This window comes from Coffea eugenioides, chromosome 7 (assembly GCF_003713205.1).
Source record: "Coffea eugenioides isolate CCC68of chromosome 7, Ceug_1.0, whole genome shotgun sequence".
NCBI classification, from domain to species: Eukaryota; Viridiplantae; Streptophyta; class Magnoliopsida; order Gentianales; family Rubiaceae; genus Coffea; species Coffea eugenioides.
The window spans coordinates 2,281,165-2,299,529 of NC_040041.1; the positions used below are offsets into that span (position 1 = coordinate 2,281,165).

The following is an 18,365-nucleotide window of genomic DNA, read 5'->3' on the forward strand; positions in this document are numbered from 1 at the left end:
TTGACAAGAAAAAAAATATAAGTAAAAGTAAAGATTTTAAGTTCGACTCCTTTTATTCATAATAAAAATTAAAAAAATCTCTCTTATCGTTATATTTCATTGCATTTTGGAGGAAGAATTGGGAGATTGGATCTTATTGTTCCAAAGGAATGTCATTAAAATGAGTTCCAACCACTTTAAAAAAATTACATGCCTTTGGAATCTATTTTAAAATTTAAAATAAAATCATTTCATGTCCAAAAAAATCATAAAATAATTACCAAAAAAGAATACCATATAATTTTAACAACAAAATTTTTTGTTCAAATTTTTACTAACACGTGCATTAGAGTTGTTAGTGAGCCGAGCTACTCGCGAGCTACTCGCGAGTAGCTCGGTCAACAACTCGACTCGAACTCGGGTTGACCGAGTTCGAGTCGAGTTTCGAGTTACTCGACTCCTAAACGAGTCGAGTATCGAGCCCGATTTCCCGAGCTCGAGGCTCGTCGAGTAGCTCGACGAGCCTGAGTTAATTAAATAAAATATTTATAATTTAAATAATATATATTTATTATAATTATAAAATGACCATTATGGGTATAAGTTATATGAAATTTACAATATTACCTTCTTTATAATAAAATCCTATAATGGCAAAAAAGTAATAACATAATTTTAAAAAACACTAAAAAGAAAAAATGTCTAAAAAAAATGGAAGAAAAGACTTTCTTCCTTCTCAGTTCTCTGTGCCGACTGCGGGACTTTCTTCTCTGTTCGAAGAAAGCCTAGCAAAAAAATTCACTTTACCAGCCGGCAGCCGACTCTGACTGATTTAGATCTACACCCTCACTCCGTTCGTCGCCGACGCCGTTGCTCGCCGCATCTGTGAGACTCCATCGCCATCGCCATCGCCTTAACAAGTCCCAAGTCCCAAATCGAAGCTGCTCTCTGACTCTCCGGCCTCCGCCAGTCCGCCGCGCTCTACGTCTCCTGTCGGCTGTGTCCTGCCGTGCTGGTTCATCGCTGCCGAGTGTCGAAGACGAAGCACCAAGATCTCACTAGTTCATCGCTGGTTCATCACTGCTCATCTCTGGCTCACTTAGGTAAGTGCTCCTCTGTTTTTGGCTCTGTGTCTCTGGCATTAAAATGGGCCAAGATCGACTAGGAAACTTGTTATCCTGAATTGATAAGGGGACGAAATCTGAGCTTCCAATTGCAAACTGTAACTGTGGTAGTAGTTTAGATTAGGTGTGATATAACATAAGCTTTGTATTTTATACACAAGAAGCTCTCTCCGGTTGTGCAGCCTTTAAAAGTTAAGGCCTTGGGGAAAAATTCCACCTTTTACCCGTTAGAAAGATTCATTCATTATGTTAGAGGCATATCTAGCGGCAGCAGAAGGGCATTTGTTAGAGGATGAAATGGAAGATGTCATTGTGCTATGTTATTGTGCTCTGTTATTGTACTATGTTTGGATATTAGATGTCAAGCGCCGTGGCCCTGGTCCAAGGTAGACATTTTGTCTGCGTTCACCATGCATTGTACTGTGTTATTGCTTATGTTTGGATATTAGATATCATGATGTATGGTTGGATATCGGATTTGCTAAAGCTGTTTATGCGCCAGTGTCAGCTGAAGTAGTACTCGTGCTCATGAACTTAAGTGTTTGCAGTATTGATAGACTTCTTTGCTGGTAGCTCTTAGTTCGTGGCTGAGTTCCTTGGTTTTGGATAAATGATGGCACATATAGATGATAAGAAATGGTGGCAAATCTTTAGGATGGCTGTTTCATGCTTTCATCATTTGCTCCTTTTTTTTTAATTCCAGCAGGAGAGGGGTGGGGATTTAAGAACGGGGAGAGAGCAGGGGGATTGGAACTTTAGGCGTAACATGTTATCATAGATTACCTTCAGTATCCCTGAAAAAGAAAATAAAAAATAATAAAAGAGTTGGATAGAAAGGTATTTGATTTGATCTAAAACTTTTTGTGCCTTTTCAAGGTTTGATATATATGCTTGTTAGTGTGAACTATTATCTAAGTAAGATCTGTCATGCCACTGCTCCTGAACAAGCTAATCCTAGTTTTCTGTAATTTCTGCTTGTGTATGGGTTTGTGGTAGCTGTTAGCCTGCTTGCTGCATTTGCACGTCTGAGAAATGCAAAAATGGTTTCTTCTTTGGGGAAATGCTGCACTGTAGAACTTTCTAGGCATTGGTTATGATGGTCTCAGATCAACATCCTGAGTTTTCATTTCTGTTGGACTTCTTCCCAAAACATCACCTTTGATCTGTTTTTTTCGTCAAATCGAGTCAAAAAGCTTGATAAGGCTCGACTTGATAAGGCTCGATTAAAGATCGAGCCTTATCGAGTCGAGTCTCGAGCCTGAGGAAATTCTTCGAGTCGATCTTCGAGTATCGATTTTCTTGGCTCGATCGAGCTCGAGTCGAGCTCGAGCCTCTGTATGTATGAGTCGAGTCGAGCTCGAGTATAGTGATACTCGAGCTCGACTCGGCTCGATTACATCCCTAACGTGCATGAGAAATATCTTACCACATTATATGTTACCTTTTGTTTATTGATGTTGACAATCTGACGAGCAATATTGTTAGCAATAGCAAGGTTTTAAATTTTCTTAATATGGGTACATTATTTTTAAATAAAAGTGAAATTTTTGGGAACATAAATTTCCATTTTCAAAAAAAAAAAAAAATTGCATCTCTAAAAATGGGTGATATGAGGAGTTTGGGCAAGAAAAAAGAAGAATGGAGGGAAATGGAGATAAAGAGGAAAATTACAACTTTTGGCATTTTTTAAGAGTAAAAATTGATGTGACTTTACGGAAGGGACAAAATGCAACGAAAATAATGTTAGGAAAAAAAAATACAAATGACATCAAACATTAGGGGAGTTTAGTGCTTTTAACCCAAAATTTTTTTGAATATTCTCATGAAATATTTTCCAACCATAACCTGTTTAGATTGCTATTTTCTGGAATTTTTGTAGAAAAAAATATTATAGTAATTTGATACATCTGAGATAAAAAGATAATTGAAAAATATATTTATAGAAAACGTAATTGCTAGTACATCAAAATTGTTGATTTAGAATATGTTTGACATACTTTGCATGTACTCATAAATAAGCAGCTAGCTAATTATACATGAATTAAACCATTAGCCATTTTTATATTCTTCCAAAATTGTTAGCATGCCATTCTTGCAAAATATAACCTGCAGATTGTTTATTGTTATAGAATGGTTTTTCCGCGTGGCGAATAACTTAGGATGGAGAGTGTTTAAGATTCATCCATCCCACCGTCATGTGGTCTTATAAGAACTTGAAGGTCTATATATATATATATATATATAGAAAATTCAATACTAAGCTACCAATGGATAACTCATCTCCTTGATTTTAGTACTATCATGCTTGTGTTTATTACTTTATTCGTCAGAAATGCCATAGTTTAGAATCGCTCTTTGTAGGTGAATAATACATCTTTTATAAAGTTTGGTGGTCTACATATGGAATCCCAAAGGAGATCTATTATTTTTTTCCGCTGTCACGAATAGTTTGGTGAAAGATCGTGAGGTGCACAGGCTGTGATGTCGAGTCCTAATTAGCACTGTGATGTCTAGTCCTAATTGAGCAAGCCTCCTAACTCAAAAAACAATTCAAACCCAAATTAACAGCACGGTATGACGGTTGAGTTCGCAAATCTATTCGGCTCAGAAGTTGATAAGAGCCCGAGTCAAGTTACATCCTCTTCGTCACCATAAGCCCAACTTGACACATAACCAAATCCATTGTTACCTTTTTGGTGATTTGGTGCTGTCTTGTGTTCAGCTGATGGTACGAGTGTCCCGCAAACTGGTCATTCCTCAGTATTCTAAATTCTCTAATAGCTACTCTTTCAAAGAATTGTTATTTTTTTTGGAAAAAAAAGGGAAGAAGAAGGTTCTAACAGCTGCGAGGGTGTCATCAAACGTGGCAAATTCTGGTGGTAAATTATGGATCCATAGTCATCAACAGAAAAACGTGTCAAATTCTGGAGAATTAGCTCCGAGAAGCATCCAGAAATTCATTCTTATCTTTTCCACACCCTCAGACTAAATATACTTGGGGAGCTATGATAAGTCTTTGATCCGATATAATGCTTAGAGCGCTTAAAGTACAGAAACTGAGGTCGCCCGCATCCTTTACTTCTCCTAAGCCATCCGATATTTCTCCTAAACTTTCTGGCCTCCGGTTCCGGCAAGCTGTGCAAGGAACTGATATCAATCAGCCAGAGTCAGAGAGTCTTGACAAGATGGCTCAAGCTCCTAATGAAGAAATGGCAGTCGGGTTTGCACTTGGCAGCTAGCTTAATTGCTGCCTTATTTCTTTATATTCTAACGATCATCTTTAAGATTTCTGGAGTTCATCCTAGTAGATAGAATTTTGTAATTATGTATTTTGCTGAATGATCCTTTTTTTTTTTTTTGCCCCCTCTCTCAAGAACGGATTCCTTGACTTCTCTGGGAGAAGCATATGCTACACGTTGTGAGGAGGAAGGCTTTGGAGGTGTCATCCTTGTGACTGATAAGATGGCTGAAGCTCCCAGTGAAGAAACGGCAGCCGGGTCTGCACTACTGCTACCTTATTTCCTTACTATGTTCTGACGATCCTCTTTTTAAGATTTCTGGAATTCATCAACGTCGATAGAATTTTATAATTATGTATTTTTCTGAAGGATCTTTTTTTTTTTTTTTTTGGCCCACTCAAGAACGGATTCTTTGACTTCTCTGGGAGAAGCATACGCCTCACGTTGTGAGGAGGAGGGCTTTGGAGGGGTGATATATGGGAAGTATACGACTGCTTCTAAAGATGAGGAAGATAATAATAGTAAGTATCAACCAGGATAGCCGTGCGAAATTTCCGGGTACTAGTTTTTATGCCTGCTTCGAAAGTCCTAGAGTAAGAAAAGACTCCATCAGAGCTGTGGATGTAGTTTGTCATCTTGGTGGTTTTGCATATACTTGGTTTTATTCATTATAGATAATGCATAATACATTTTATTATACGTGCATGATGAAGAAGGGAGTGAAGCAAAAGAGGAGGGGGGGAAAGATCGAAATCAAGGCCGGGAGGCGACTGCATAGAGAGATAGAGATAGAGAGACTTCGCATGCAACCTCACTTGTTTCCAAGGAGGAAAGAAAACGCACAGCGACGAGAAGAAAGATCAAATGACAACCCATGTTATTATTCCACCCATCTGCCTTTTTCTTCTTTTGTAGGTGTGAATTTGGATTGATGCCTAATCATTGTAATTATGATCGTCGTTTGTAGTACTAGTACATCTGTAAAATGTTATTTGATCCTGTGTTCTTATAAATAAAAGATTTAAAGTTTCCTCTCTCTCTCTCTGTTTTTGGTAGGGGTAAAAAAAAAAGAGAGAGAGACAAGTATCATCAATGTGTACCAAAGTTAATGATCAAGTCTGCAACGGATGATTTCTTTTTCTTTTTAAATCCTTTATATTTTCCCCCTGAGTTCACTGCTGCATGTCCCACCAGCCCATCCTATCACAAAATTAAAGAAATGGAAGGAGAATTAGGTATAAGCAATGGGTCCAGTCTACAAAATTTGCTCATCGAACACACAATGGGCCTGTTTGGAACCTGAATTTTTTGGGAGTTTATCTAAAACTTTACTGTAGTACACTGTAGAAGTTTTTGAAAAAATTGTAGAAGTTTTTGTAAAGTGAAAAATTTTTTTATAGAAGTTTTTTTAAGGGGAAACTTTTTTTCCTTTTTTTTTCTTTCTCTTTCTTTTTCTTTTTCTTTCTTTCCTTTTTCTTTTCTTTTTTCTCTTCTTCTTCTTCTTCCTTCTCCCTCCCCCTTCCCTCCCCCGTTACCTCTGCCTTCCCAGTCCCAGCAGCCATGGCCCTTCCATTTTTTTTCTTTTCTTTCTTTTTCTCTCTCTTTTTCTTTTTCTTTCTTTCTTTCCTTTTTCTTTTCTCTCCTCTCCTCTTCTTCTTCTTCTTCCTTCCTTCCCCCTCCCTCTTCCCTCGCGGTACCAGACGACCAGCAGCCCCTCTCCCCAATTTTTTTTTTCATTTTTTCTTCCCCTCTTCTCCTTCTCTGCTCCCCTATCCCCCTCTACTCCCCTTCACCATCCCCCTCTCCCTCCCGAAGCAGAGAACCAGCAGCCATGGCAGAATACAATTTTTTTTTTTGCTTTTTCTCTCCCCCTCTCCTCCCCTCCCCTTCCCCCCTCCCCTTTTGCCCAATTCGATCGTTCGACCAGATCGCATAGCATGCGACCAGAGAGGAAGCGGAAGCCTTTTGCCCAATTCGGTCTTTCCTGGTAGCGTGCGACCAGAGAGGAAGCGGGAGGGTGGCCAGGGAGGGGAGGGGAGGGAAAGAGAGGGGGAGGGGGAGAGGGAGAGGGAGAAGGAAAAAAAAGGGGTAGGCCGGCGCCGGAAACAGCGGTGGAGGTGGTGGTGGCCGGCGGCGGAGGTGTGGTGAATAGGGGTGGGGGAGAAAGAAGAAGAAAATGGAAAGTTTTTTGTGTATTAGATATTTTAAAGTGTGTAGGTAAAAAAATTTGATAAGTTTTTTTGGGTTCCTGTAGCTAAAGTTGTTAAAAAATTAGTAGCTAAAAAACTTGGCCAAAAAACTTGGTTCCAAACAGGCCCAATATTTTATGCCCCGGAGTTAGTGCGACCAGTCCAGTAGCCTCCTCTTCAGGAGCAAGGTTCCGTGTTCGACTCTCTCCCCGTATCACGCTGGAATCCTTGGGGCGGGCTCTTCCAATCTGGGGGGATTAGCCTGGTCAATTGACCAGAATACCTCTAGTCGACAAAAAAAAACACACACACACACACAACTTTTATACGAACTCGAGGGATTTTTTTGAACATGAGACAATTATATTTCACCTTAAACCACCTCCCTCTCTCTCTTTCGAGAAGTCGAATGTCACGTTTATCTTTGTGAAAAATATATATGCAAGGTACGAGAAATTGGTATAAATCAAACCTAATCATTGTGTCTAATGCTAATAGTTACCATTCTAGCTAAAAAGAATACCAGTTCGATGGTACATGGTACTTCTTATATAGAGCGCTCTTTTTGAGAATTAGTAGTATTATTTGACAAACAAATACTAGGTGATGGTCAGATCGTGTTCATATTTGCAAAAGTTTTTTGGGATAATTTCAGAAACCTCCCTTGAGGTTTTGACAATTTCACTCCACTGAGGTTTTAATAATTACATCGACCTCTTTTGGTCTAATTAAATAACTAAAATGTCCTTCATTTAATAGTTAATTTATAAAGAGACATTTAAAATGGAAAAATACTTCTCATTATTCTACTTGTTATTTCCTAATCTCAAAAAAAATCTCCATCAATTTTCTAATCTTCCTTCCTCCCTCCCTCTCTCCTTTTCCTTTTCATATTCATATTATTCTCTTATTCTCCTACGGTCACTTCTTCCTCACACCAAATATCGTGCTCTATTATTACCAACTACACCACTATCAATTTTTTTATTATCTCTAAAATTTATCTGTATTTTTTGTCTTCCTGTCTCTTTTTTACTATAAAAATTTTAGATCATTTCTTTTTTTCCCAATAGTTTTACGCTTTACAAATGTTAGCCAATTGAAGTTACCAAATTGACAAGGTACAGGCTGTGGATTTTATCGTCAAACTAGAGAAAGATGAAAAAGGTGGCAGAGATGTAGGGAAAAAAATGAAATTGAGAGTTGAAACATAAAGAAATGACTATTATGTTAAGCAAAAAATTCTAGCAATTACTCAATGATTCTCTCTTTTATTTATCTATTGATTGTAATTTTATTATAAAGGTAGAATTTTGTCTCTATTTCTAGGTTTGCTAGAGCAATGATGAATTATGTTCTTAGGGACATGAGAGCATTTTTTTAGTTGGATTAAATCTTTTATATACTGACAGTGTATATATTATCACAGTTGGATGCATAACAACTAATTTGAATATATCCAATGGTGATAGTCAGTATATATAAAATTTACTCTTCTTAGTTTAGTATTGGTAATGGTGGTAGTGAGTTGCATTAGACAACAATTAACAAGTAATAAATTTGAGATGAGTTGGAGTCATTGGACTTTGTTTGTTTTAGTAAGTATGACACGTACAAGAAATTAAAGATTAAAACCTTATTTTGTTTTGTCTTGTTCTTTGAAGAAGGGTATTTTAGGATATTTGTGAAAAATTATAGGTTATTGAGTTTATATTGTTACATAAACCTTAAAAGCAATGGAGACAAGTGTAATTTTTTGAACCTTGAAGGAAGCTCTCTGTAATTATTGGAAACCTCAAGGGAGGTTTTTGAAATTATCCCAAAATTTTTTTTGGCCTTTTTGAAACAATACACTATTCCACCTTTTTAGGCGAATTTCTTGGAATATCGTTAAAATTAAAAATTGTCCAATAATTGGTGTTGTTTGAGGTGGGTTGCTGAATAAGGGTCGCCACTCATGAGGTTTTATTGTTTTTTATGCATCTTGTGAGTGGTGATACATTTTTTTTTCCTTTTTAATAAAATGTAACTTTTAACTGCAACAATTTTTGCCGTAAAACGAATTATGTGTTATTTGGCTCAATTAGGATTTAGGGTTTAACGTTTTACATGAAATCCTAATTTCCAAACTATCACAGTATAATCCTTTAACCCTAATTTTAGAATCAAAATTCTTAAATCGTATTACTAAAACTCTATTACTAAAATCCTATTATAAACCAAAATTATCAAAAATTTAATATATGATATTAGAATATTGTTAATTTTATAAATTTAGATGATAATCAAAAAGAAAATTGTGCACCCGCACCTAAATTTCGATTAGTTGATTAGTGGAAAAAATTACTTTTGGTTTAGGACGTCAATTAGGGTAACAATACACCAAAATTTTTTTCCAATTTCCTTTGTTACACGTGGTTACAAGCTATTGGAGAATTTACTCGTGGTGACTAGTTATTGGAGGAATTCAGTGTTGAGAGCTCAGCGCAGACCAACCTTCCCTTCCCCTTGAGGAACAAAAAATGACCAACCTCAGCCCGAAACCGCCTCCATCAGTCGGTTTATTTCCCTATAAATTCCTACCACACCTTTACTCTCTTTGCCATGCCTCCGCACCTTTAAAGTCCCTTGGTCTATTCTCTCCTCAACAACCAGCTGTGATGCAGTTCTCCCATCTGAATCTTCAAACGCGTTTGCTCGAGAGCGACGCAGATTTGTGTGATGGGAGCTCGACGTTTCCTCGAAGGCGACGCTGATTTGTAGGATGGGAGCTCAGGTCATGAGCTTTCTATATTTGTTGCAGAGTTTGCAGGTATAGCGAATTTGCTCTTGCCCTCTTGCATCCCTGAAAAATCTCTTGCGTTGAACTCTCTCTCTCTCTCCATTTGTGGTGCTTATTTGTCCACCCTATCCCTCGTCCCTTTAGATTGAATTATGACAAATTATACCTTTTCATTGATTTGAATGTTTGGGTGAATTGAAAAGATTTGCCTCTTTATCTTATTTTCTTTTTCGGGATGCTTGATTATATTTTTCTCGATCAGAGAAATTGGATTTTAATCCATGAGGTGGTAGAGTACCGCCTTCTGGGTGCGAATCTTTGACGTTTATTTGGCTCAGTATTGCCTCTTTATCTTATTTTCTTTTTCGGGATGCTTGATTATATTTTTCTCGATCAGAGAAATTGGATTTTAATCCATGAGGTGGTAGATTACCGCCTTCTGGGTGCGAATCTTTGACGTTTATTTGGCTCGTACTGAGAAACAAATTTGAGGTTTTGGATTTCTATAATTTGTGGACTGCACCGGCCTTTTTTTTTTTGGATAGAAGTTGTAGCTTTTTGGAATCTTATTACGTTTACGTACTTGTCCTTAGGCTGCTGGTCTGGAAGCGGTTGCTACATCGGTTGGAGAAAACAGGCGATTGAAACCGGGTGTTCCTGGTTCCAAATCCGTGATGCTTTCTGGTAAATTTTGGGCAAGCAAGGTTCAAAGTTACCAGTTAATTGGAGATTCCAGATTGTACCAGGATGTAGAAAAAGGAAAAAATTGTGGTTCAGAATGCTATTGTCAATCTGTTGTCATCCTGACCTTTGCCATGGCAGGTGCGCTTGCATGGCAGGTCACTATGATTACTGAAAGATAAGATTTTTGGGTTTGGAGGGCGGGGAGATCGCACGGGGAACATTTTATCTTTCAGCCCGGGTTCTCCCCCCTTCCTCGTGTGTGTGTGTGTGTGCGCGTCTTCTCTCAATTCTCTCAGCAAATCTCCCAGTTTTGCAAGCGAACCAACTGTTGATATGTGTGCCCTTACATAGACGGAGCGTTCTCAACTCAGGTACAAATTATACAGTTTCTGGCTTTTAATTTGCACTAATTCACGATAAAGCATATATTTGTAGCTAATATCACCACCTCCCAAGAGGCCCATAAAATAATAATGAACACCTATAACGTGCTCACCTTGAAAAAACAGGTATTATTGGTAATTCAAAACACTGTTAGAAGAATTTATACCAATTGATAGCCGTCATATTTTTTGAGGTGTAATCCTTCTCTTCAATAAGTAATAATTAATGCATCCATTTTACATATTGCAGACCTGATACATGTTCATAATCTCAAAGTTCGATAATTTAAAAGGTTTCAGACCAAGTTTTCGTATAATGCTGATTACAGTTGGTTTGTATGCATGTCACGATGACTTGCTACAATCGCGCGAGTGTCTAACTCCCAAAATTCGCTTTTAACACTGCATTTTGAATTCAGAGGTGGAATGATGTGGAATGTAAGTTTCTGTTTTTTTTCTGGCCAACAATTTATTGGTGGTTGGGTTCTGGGTTTGAGCTTAGGTGTTTTCTTTGTAATTTATTTTCAAGTTTGTATTACATATTTCCCTTTGTACAGTTTCAATCTTGTATTTGCTACCCTAGGAGCTATGGTTTTTGTTAGCTCAACAACTTTCTTCTGGGTGGTGGAGTTTTGTTTTCTTGATGGATAGATTGGGTACTTCCCACCGATATATTTGTTCGATACCTAATATTCTTGCATCAGGATGTATATGTGCTCTTTCTCCTGGTGATACCAGCATCCAGGCACCAAGTTTCTTAAACTGGAAGCTTACTCTGAATTGTTGATGGAAGTGCTCATCTGATTCTTTTTTTCGGATTCGATCTTGAGCTAAAATGCGGAGGACAAGATTTGAGCATCATCGGGGATGAAGGTTTAACACCTTGTCCCTTTTGGATTGGAAGTTTGTTGATGTAACCTTGGCTCATTCTGGCCACCCCATTTGATTGGGAAGTTTCACTCAGCTCATCTGGCTGAGCCCTTCAAAATGCGTGGCCCTAGGCAAGGAGAGCAAAATGCTTACCTCTAGGCAAGGAGGTGCAATGAGTATTGATTATTGAAGCCAACAGTTGTTTAGTATTTTATCTCTTAGTGCTTGATGGAACTTGGAAGCCAACCTTTGTACTACGCGCTGGTTGTATGTCATCCAACTCATTTTTTTGAGCTGAGCTAGCAGCATGAAGACGGAGTTGTTTTAAGGTGATCTCTTAACAAATGCTATCTAGTATTTTGCAGTTTTTGCATCTGTCTTTTTAGTTGATTATTTAAAGAAGCTTTTTTTTTTGGGTAATTTGTATTTGGGAATGCATTTAACACACATTTTGTTTGAATAAATCCACTGTTCGTTGGAGTGAAGGTCGTTGATTGTGTGTTGGGGGGGGGGGGGATGGCCTTCAATGCGCTGTATTTGGTGGCTATTTTTTTGGCGTAACTGATTTTTCACTTCAGTCACCAGCTGAAATATGTGTTCGCAGTATGCCCTCATTCAAATGTGTGTCTCACTGCCAGGCAAGAGACTGTGTGTGTGCGTATTTCTTTGGTCCTAGTATTGCTGGCTGCAGCTTTTGTCATTCCGAAGAAGCTTGACCATTTCTGGTTCGCTAATTTGGCAAAACCCTACTTGATTCCAATGAGCCCTGTCCAAACCTCCTCGTTCTTGAATTTAACCTTTTAGTTTCCATTTCCGTTGTCTTTCATTTTTATAGCCCTACATGATGGATTCTTAAAGCTTCTGTAGAACATTAGCTAACATCCAAATTCCATATCAGAATCTTGCCTTACGGGTTGCAACTAATGCGGCCTTTTTTTTTTAAATGGAGTTGAAAGTGTCACAAAATAGTGGATACATTTGGCTGCCTTTAAAGGTATTTTGTTCATGTCTTTGTCCTTTCAAGGTGTTTAACTTTTGGGTTTCAAGATTAATCATTGAGCACAAAAAAATGCTGGTTCTGTAGTCGACTTGTTTGCGTAATTGTTTGTGCTCTGCCCTGGTTATGGAAGGATCTGTAGGCTCTGAAGTTGGAAAGAGCGCTCAGGTTTTCAGATGACCTGAGAGGTTGGTGGTTCGAATCCACCCGGATCTATTTCGTTAAGTGTTTCTATCCAAATCGGCAGGATGGAACATTTCGTTAGTTTATGTTGAATCTAGCTTGCATTCATATTTTGTTAAAGAAAATTGAATATCCGGAACATGTAAATTGTAATGTAAGGAATAAAAAGGAAAAAATAACTTTATTTTTTATATAAGGAATAAAAGTTTAAAAAAAACTAATTTGTTTTGATCAATTCGGTTAAACATTTAAGCCAAGTTTTATCAGCCTTGCAATGATTTATAAGCTTCTCCTTTTTTGTATGGTAACACAATGATATACAAACTTTTCTAATTAGGGAAATCTTTTTTTGTTTTCCGGTTTATATGAAATTGGAAAAGACTTGTATAAACCCTATCAAAAAAGGGGGGAAACAATTCGATAAAAATCCGATAAAAGTCTGTTTTTGTTTAATTGCGATGATACCGGATTTAAAATCAAGAGTACAATTTTGTAAACAAAAAATATGTTTTTTTTTTTTGGGGGGTTCTTAAATTGTTTATTCATTCCATTCGAAGAATTATTGGTTGCCAGCTCAGCCGGGCTGACACTTATCCGTTCCGGTAATGGACAAATTATTAGCCGCCAGATCCGACCGACCAACTGGAAACCGCCCCAATGTGTCGGTACGACTCCCCTCGGGATGTCGTACCCCTGCCCTGTTCAAAACGCTGGCGCAATAGGCTTTTGGTGGTTTATCCTTCAGCGATTTTTGTCATCAAGCCGCAGACATGGCATCCACCTGTATTTTTGAGGTTACGGGTATCACTACAAATCTACAGCCCGTTTCTTTCTTCCTGAGAGAAATTATATCTTTATGTTCGATTTGATATGTTCCCATGTATCGAAAAGATTGTTCTTTATTCTCCGTCTCCGTCTCTTATCGTATTGGGATATGTACAAATTGCTGTGAAGTTGCTACCTTTGCTTGATTTGTCCCGTGAATTGAAAGATTTTTTGGGGTCTATTGTAATCAAAGTGTCACCTGAGAAAATTCTAGGCTTGTATTGATTTGATGGGGAAGTTCTTACAAATTGAAAAGTTTGGCTCGTCATATTTTTTTCCTTACTCGTCTTCTTGTGAAATCATTGAGTGCATATTTTTTTTTCCTCATAATGAAATTTTGGATCTTTATGCACTAAATTTTCTTCCGTGATTGCTGGCACTTTGCTGCTTGGCTCGTCACTGTATAAACGAGCTTTCCTCAGGTATACTGGTCTGTTGTTTTGAGCTCCTTCGCATTCTATAATTCTAATCCTTGTTGGAAGCATAGACTTCTAGCTGTCATCATGCTCACAGGATAGGAGAAGAATGCCTAAAATATGCTCATACTTGAGTTGAAAACAAAGAATCACCCTCTATGCCAAACCAAATTGTTTATGAGTTTCTGAACAATGCTCAGTAAGGTTGGTTTATAGGAGCCAACCATGATTAATTGCTTGATCAGATTCAACGCTCTTAGCACCCGTTGAGAGGATGAGGTCGGAGCTAGTTCATCGGTTATCTTCATAGTCAGGTTTGAAATAATAGAGGCTTGAAGTTAATTTATTACAGGCTTATTTACCTGCTTTCTTTTGATTGCTTACATGAATGAAATCCCTGTATTTGTCATTTATGGAACTCTGTTTGAGCAAGGAAGGAAGCTTTCGTGGCCAGTGTTGCAAATACACAACTGTACACCTGCAGTCATGCATTTCCTCGATGATATGCAATCATAGTTTAAAATCAAACTATTATTCAGGTTCTTCTCATTCCTCCTCCGTGGTTTCACTATCCATTTGGCAAAGGTTCAAAACTGCACGGTGAACGATGATGGCAAAGATTGTTCTTCTGCTGAATTTTGAGGAGACGAAGAAGCGTACTACTAGTAGTTGTTTTGGTTACCAGTCTGCAAAAGGCCCGGGTGGAAGTGTGCCGTAGTTATATGATTATGGGTTTGCAACTTGCTCGAATCCAACTGCTGATCTATTTCAGCAGCGCGTGGAAGGAGGTAGTTGAAGGTGATTTCTTCCCAAGCTGTCTAACTTTTGAAAACAATTCCTCAGCAGTTGTTCTCCATATATCATTATTCTTTTCTAGAATTGTCGATTTACAGTTGTGTTGCTACTGCTTTATTCTGAGGCTTTCTCATTAGGTGCTCAGAGAAGGATTACGGTGTTCTTCCTGAAGTTTCCAAATGGGCTATCTTTTTAGTTACTGGTAAAATGTTTTTAGCCTCGCTGTATCTCTGCTATTCTGGAAGATGGAGAAATTTTTTGTGTTTTGCGGTATCCAAAATTGGATGGAGACCTGAAATGTCCATTCTCTTGGAGGGGCTGATATTGCAATTACATAGATTGAATTTATTTGGAATCCATAATCCACATGTTTAAGTAGTGTGACACTGTGACGTCGAGAACTTCAGTGGTGGTTTTATTCTGTAATCGAATTATGGAATGTTTTGACGGGCGTGCAAAGTATGACTATTATGAAGTGGCAACAATTTTTTTTTTTTTTTTCCTTTTGATTTACTTATTAACGTTGGAATAGACCAACCCATTTGTTGACTGTGGACGCATATGGTTGACCAACCGAAAAGCAGGTCTACCAGTACCGAATGCGTTCGACTAATTGGAAAAAAAAAGAAAAAGGAAAGGAAATAGAAAAACTGCTTTCGTGTCCAACTAGACAAAAGTGTTGCCGAATGAGAGAGGTTGCTAAAAGAAATTCCAACTCCTCATCATCTATAGACTATAATGGGAAAGTTCGGAACATTTACAAGCAAATACGAAATATGCTACTAATTCTCTTTATCACATCTATCAAAGAACACCGAGGGGGGAAAAAAAAAAAAACAATTTGTATTACCGAATCGACCAGGCTGAGGAGGAGAACAGAAACGATGGAAAGTCAACCTTTTCCTCTAAGCTGTATTCACATCCAATCATCTTCCCTCTGTTGTGTCAACATGCCTAGTTTTGTTACCAACCTTGAACAGGCCATCGTCGGTCAGGATCAGGAAGCCAAGCTGACCTATTTTTCTTCTTTACCACTGCCTCCGGTGGATTGGCTGCAGCCTCCACCGCGACTTCTCCTCTGCCACCCGTTCTCTTGAAAGAAAATACCTTCCCAAGATACCTCCAAGCTGCAGTATGTTTCCACGTAATGCTAATCGGTTTACAGCCGCCACCGTATTCGTTGGGCAGCGCCATGGATTGCGAGAGTCTTTCATAGCCTGTGAGTCTTGCAACATCTGATGAGCTGGCCAATTCAGATGCCAGCAACAGACTTTTAGATCTCTCCACCCTTTTCCATGACGACGATGAAGATGAAGATGTACATAGCCTTTGAATCCTGCAGCTCCTACTGCCCATAATCATCTCCATTAAGTTTTCTTCTTCTTCTTCCAGGCTTCCAAATCCAGCTAGCCCGAAGTCTTTCTGCCTGCCTTCTATATCCAATATAACATAGATGGATAGATATCCCCTGTTTCTGGGTATTCTGGTACGCGTAGACACATTTAATGCTGTCAAAGGAAGCGTAGTCACGGCTCATGAATAAATAAAGGGTGTTGATTGATGTGCCGCGTAATCCGTCGTAGGATACTAGTACTATTCCCCTGCTCCTTGTTCTGTAGACCCCGTCTTAGTTATGGAGAATAATTCTGACTGGATGTACAGCGGGTTGACCATCCGGTAACTAATTAGTAATAATTGTGTGTGTTTGGATGGTAGATTATTTGGAATAATTTTTTGAAAAAAAAATATTATTATAACACATTTGATGTGATGCATAAATAAAATTTTGCAAAAAATCCACTATCCAAACAAATATTAAGTTGGTGGCTCAAAATTGTTGATTTGCATATGTAGGCATGATCAAGTACGAAGTCTCTAAATATTAAGGGTCTGTTTGATAACATTAAAAAGTGCTGAATCTGAATTTTTTCAGACATTCAGATGTTTTGAGTGTTTGATAAATGAAAATCTATTTGCTGAACTTGTTAAGCAGTGCTGAACCTGTGTGTATTTTTTTTAGCACAAGAATCCTAACTGAATGCTTAATTCTGATAAGAATCAATAGAATTACTTCAACTACCTTATCTTATCTACCAAATCTACCATTGTTTGTTAATTATGTTCAAAATTCTTATCTAATTAAACAATTTAATATTCTCTATCTAACGATTTTTAGTTTCTCTTTTCTCCCTTTTTAATAACTTTCACATCTTCTCCATACTACTCATATAATATATTTCATCTTTTATATTAATTTGATTTAAAAATAAATATTGTCATTTTCATACCTTACAATTTTAAACTAATTAAATCATAGATTTTATTTCTTTTTTGAATGAAAGGATATAAAGGCAAAATTGTCAAATTAAACTTATTAAGCATTCAGCTATAAATATTTATCAAACAGTATAAATAGGTTTAGCATTAAAATTCAGATATTCATATATTTTTTTCAGTGCTTAAAATTCAGCACATTAATTGTTTCAGTATTCAGATTTCAGAATTCAGATTCAGTTTTATCAAACGGAACCTAAGTTGTCGTTGCTTGTATTTGTATAAAATCAACTTGGTTTAGTGGTCATATGAATTTGAATCACTACCGTTTCTTGAAGTTCTCTTGTTTTGTCGTTCACTTGTTCCCTGTTTTGCTTTTGAAGAATTAGAATTTGGATTTCGTAGGCTAAATCTACAAAACTTTGGAACGTAACATGAGCTTGAGCCCCATCCATTCCATATCAAGGATCAGTCTTTTCATTGGATCCTTGTTTGATTGGTTCCATTGGGCTTTCTCTGATAAGCCCAGTAAAGTGTTTCCTGCTAACCGCTGGTTTGCATGTTAAGCCCATTCAGTTTTGACTTCTTTAGTGTCCACCTTTAAATTTCTGGTCATTTGTGGGGTGTATCATCACCCAAAGGAATCCATGCCAAATTGTACCCCAAATAACGTTTCACCTAAAAAGAGAGTATAACCTATACATAATTCAAAGTTGATCAGGTACGGTATTTGAGGTGTCAATTTCAATACAAAAATGAATAAATAACTAACCAGAAGATAAGGAAACAATCCCACGAGTAGCTGAAAAATCACTCATAATGACTTGCTATGGCTTCTTTCTTTCTTTTTTTTTTTCTTTTAACATGAAGTCAGTAGCCTTTAGTATTCTGCTTCTTCTGGCAAAACCACTTGATAAGCTTTGCGATAATATACACAAGTTGCCAATGGGATTTTCCTCATAATTCTTGACTTCATTGTCGTCAAATGTAGCATGTGTGTGCAAGTGCAACCAAATACTAGTCCGTAGTTGTCTCACTATTAATTGAAGAGATGTGTAGTTTTGGGCTGATTGGCAGCGATTTTAGCAGCTCATATCCACCCATGCTTTTTTAGGTTTCTCAATTCTCAGTTGACCCCAGCAGAGCTTACCTTCGACGGGGTAGCTAGGAAGGATTGTGAGCCTTAGTTGCAACTAAATTGAAGGAAGGTCATGAAATGATGGACTCATTGACAGGTAACCCCGTGCGTGCTTGTTTGTCATTTCTGTGCACATCCTATCGGTACAAAATAAGCATCAAACGGCAATCTTGTTTAATGATACAAGGAGCAAAGCTTGACGAAATCCGTGAACAAAGATTTTTCACTTGCTATGTATTGGTGTTGCAATAATTGCTTCATCAACTGCCTGATGGCATGCTATTGAAGCAAATATCAAAGTCCGTGAAAGCTCCACAGTGAGGTCTTGACAAGAAATAAATGTATTGTAGAATTGCTATTGGTGCTGTGTACGTGTATTATCAAGTAATGGGGTAATACAGCATAACGATTTGCTTGGTTTTCTAATCACCATAAGACACTCTGAGGGGTGTGGACTTGAATTATAGCGTACAAACAATAGGGCACA

General features: G+C 37.7%; 2 protein-coding genes and 1 long non-coding RNA gene across 7 annotated transcripts; all 3 read left to right on the plus strand.

Moving 5' to 3' along the window:
• Positions 1-4,112: 4,112 nt before the first annotated feature.
• LOC113778641 lies at positions 4,113-5,425 on the plus strand. 4 transcript variants are annotated; one of them, XM_027324107.1, is made up of 4 exons: positions 4,113-4,323; positions 4,478-4,600; positions 4,745-4,900; positions 5,056-5,425. In XM_027324107.1, exons 1-3 carry the CDS (start codon positions 4,133-4,135, stop codon positions 4,881-4,883), a joined length of 453 nt encoding a protein of 150 aa, XP_027179908.1. In that variant the 5' UTR covers positions 4,113-4,132; the 3' UTR covers positions 4,884-4,900; positions 5,056-5,425. The 4 variants fall into 4 exon arrangements, with proteins under 4 accessions (XP_027179908.1, XP_027179907.1, XP_027179905.1 ...); XM_027324106.1 differs by having other exon boundaries at positions 4,114-4,323; positions 5,059-5,425; XM_027324104.1 differs by having other exon boundaries at positions 4,118-4,323; positions 4,745-4,863.
• A 3,650-nt stretch (positions 5,426-9,075) lies between these two features.
• LOC113778706 lies at positions 9,076-11,625 on the plus strand. Of its 2 annotated transcripts, XR_003469308.1 has the most exons (3): positions 9,076-9,343; positions 9,907-10,368; positions 10,631-11,625. XR_003469308.1 is itself a non-coding variant. In XM_027324185.1 (2 exons), the coding sequence occupies exons 1-2, from the start codon at positions 9,296-9,298 to the stop codon at positions 10,174-10,176; spliced, it is 318 nt and encodes a 105-aa protein (XP_027179986.1). In that variant the 5' UTR covers positions 9,076-9,295; the 3' UTR covers positions 10,177-11,625. The 2 variants fall into 2 exon arrangements, 1 of the variants encoding a protein (XP_027179986.1); XM_027324185.1 differs by having other exon boundaries at positions 9,907-11,625.
• Positions 11,626-13,047: 1,422 nt separating this feature from the next.
• On the plus strand, positions 13,048-14,928 carry LOC113778350. The gene is made up of 2 exons (XR_003469253.1): positions 13,048-13,985; positions 14,105-14,928. It is a non-coding gene; the product is annotated as an uncharacterized LOC113778350 (long non-coding RNA).
• Positions 14,929-18,365: the final 3,437 nt, after the last annotated feature.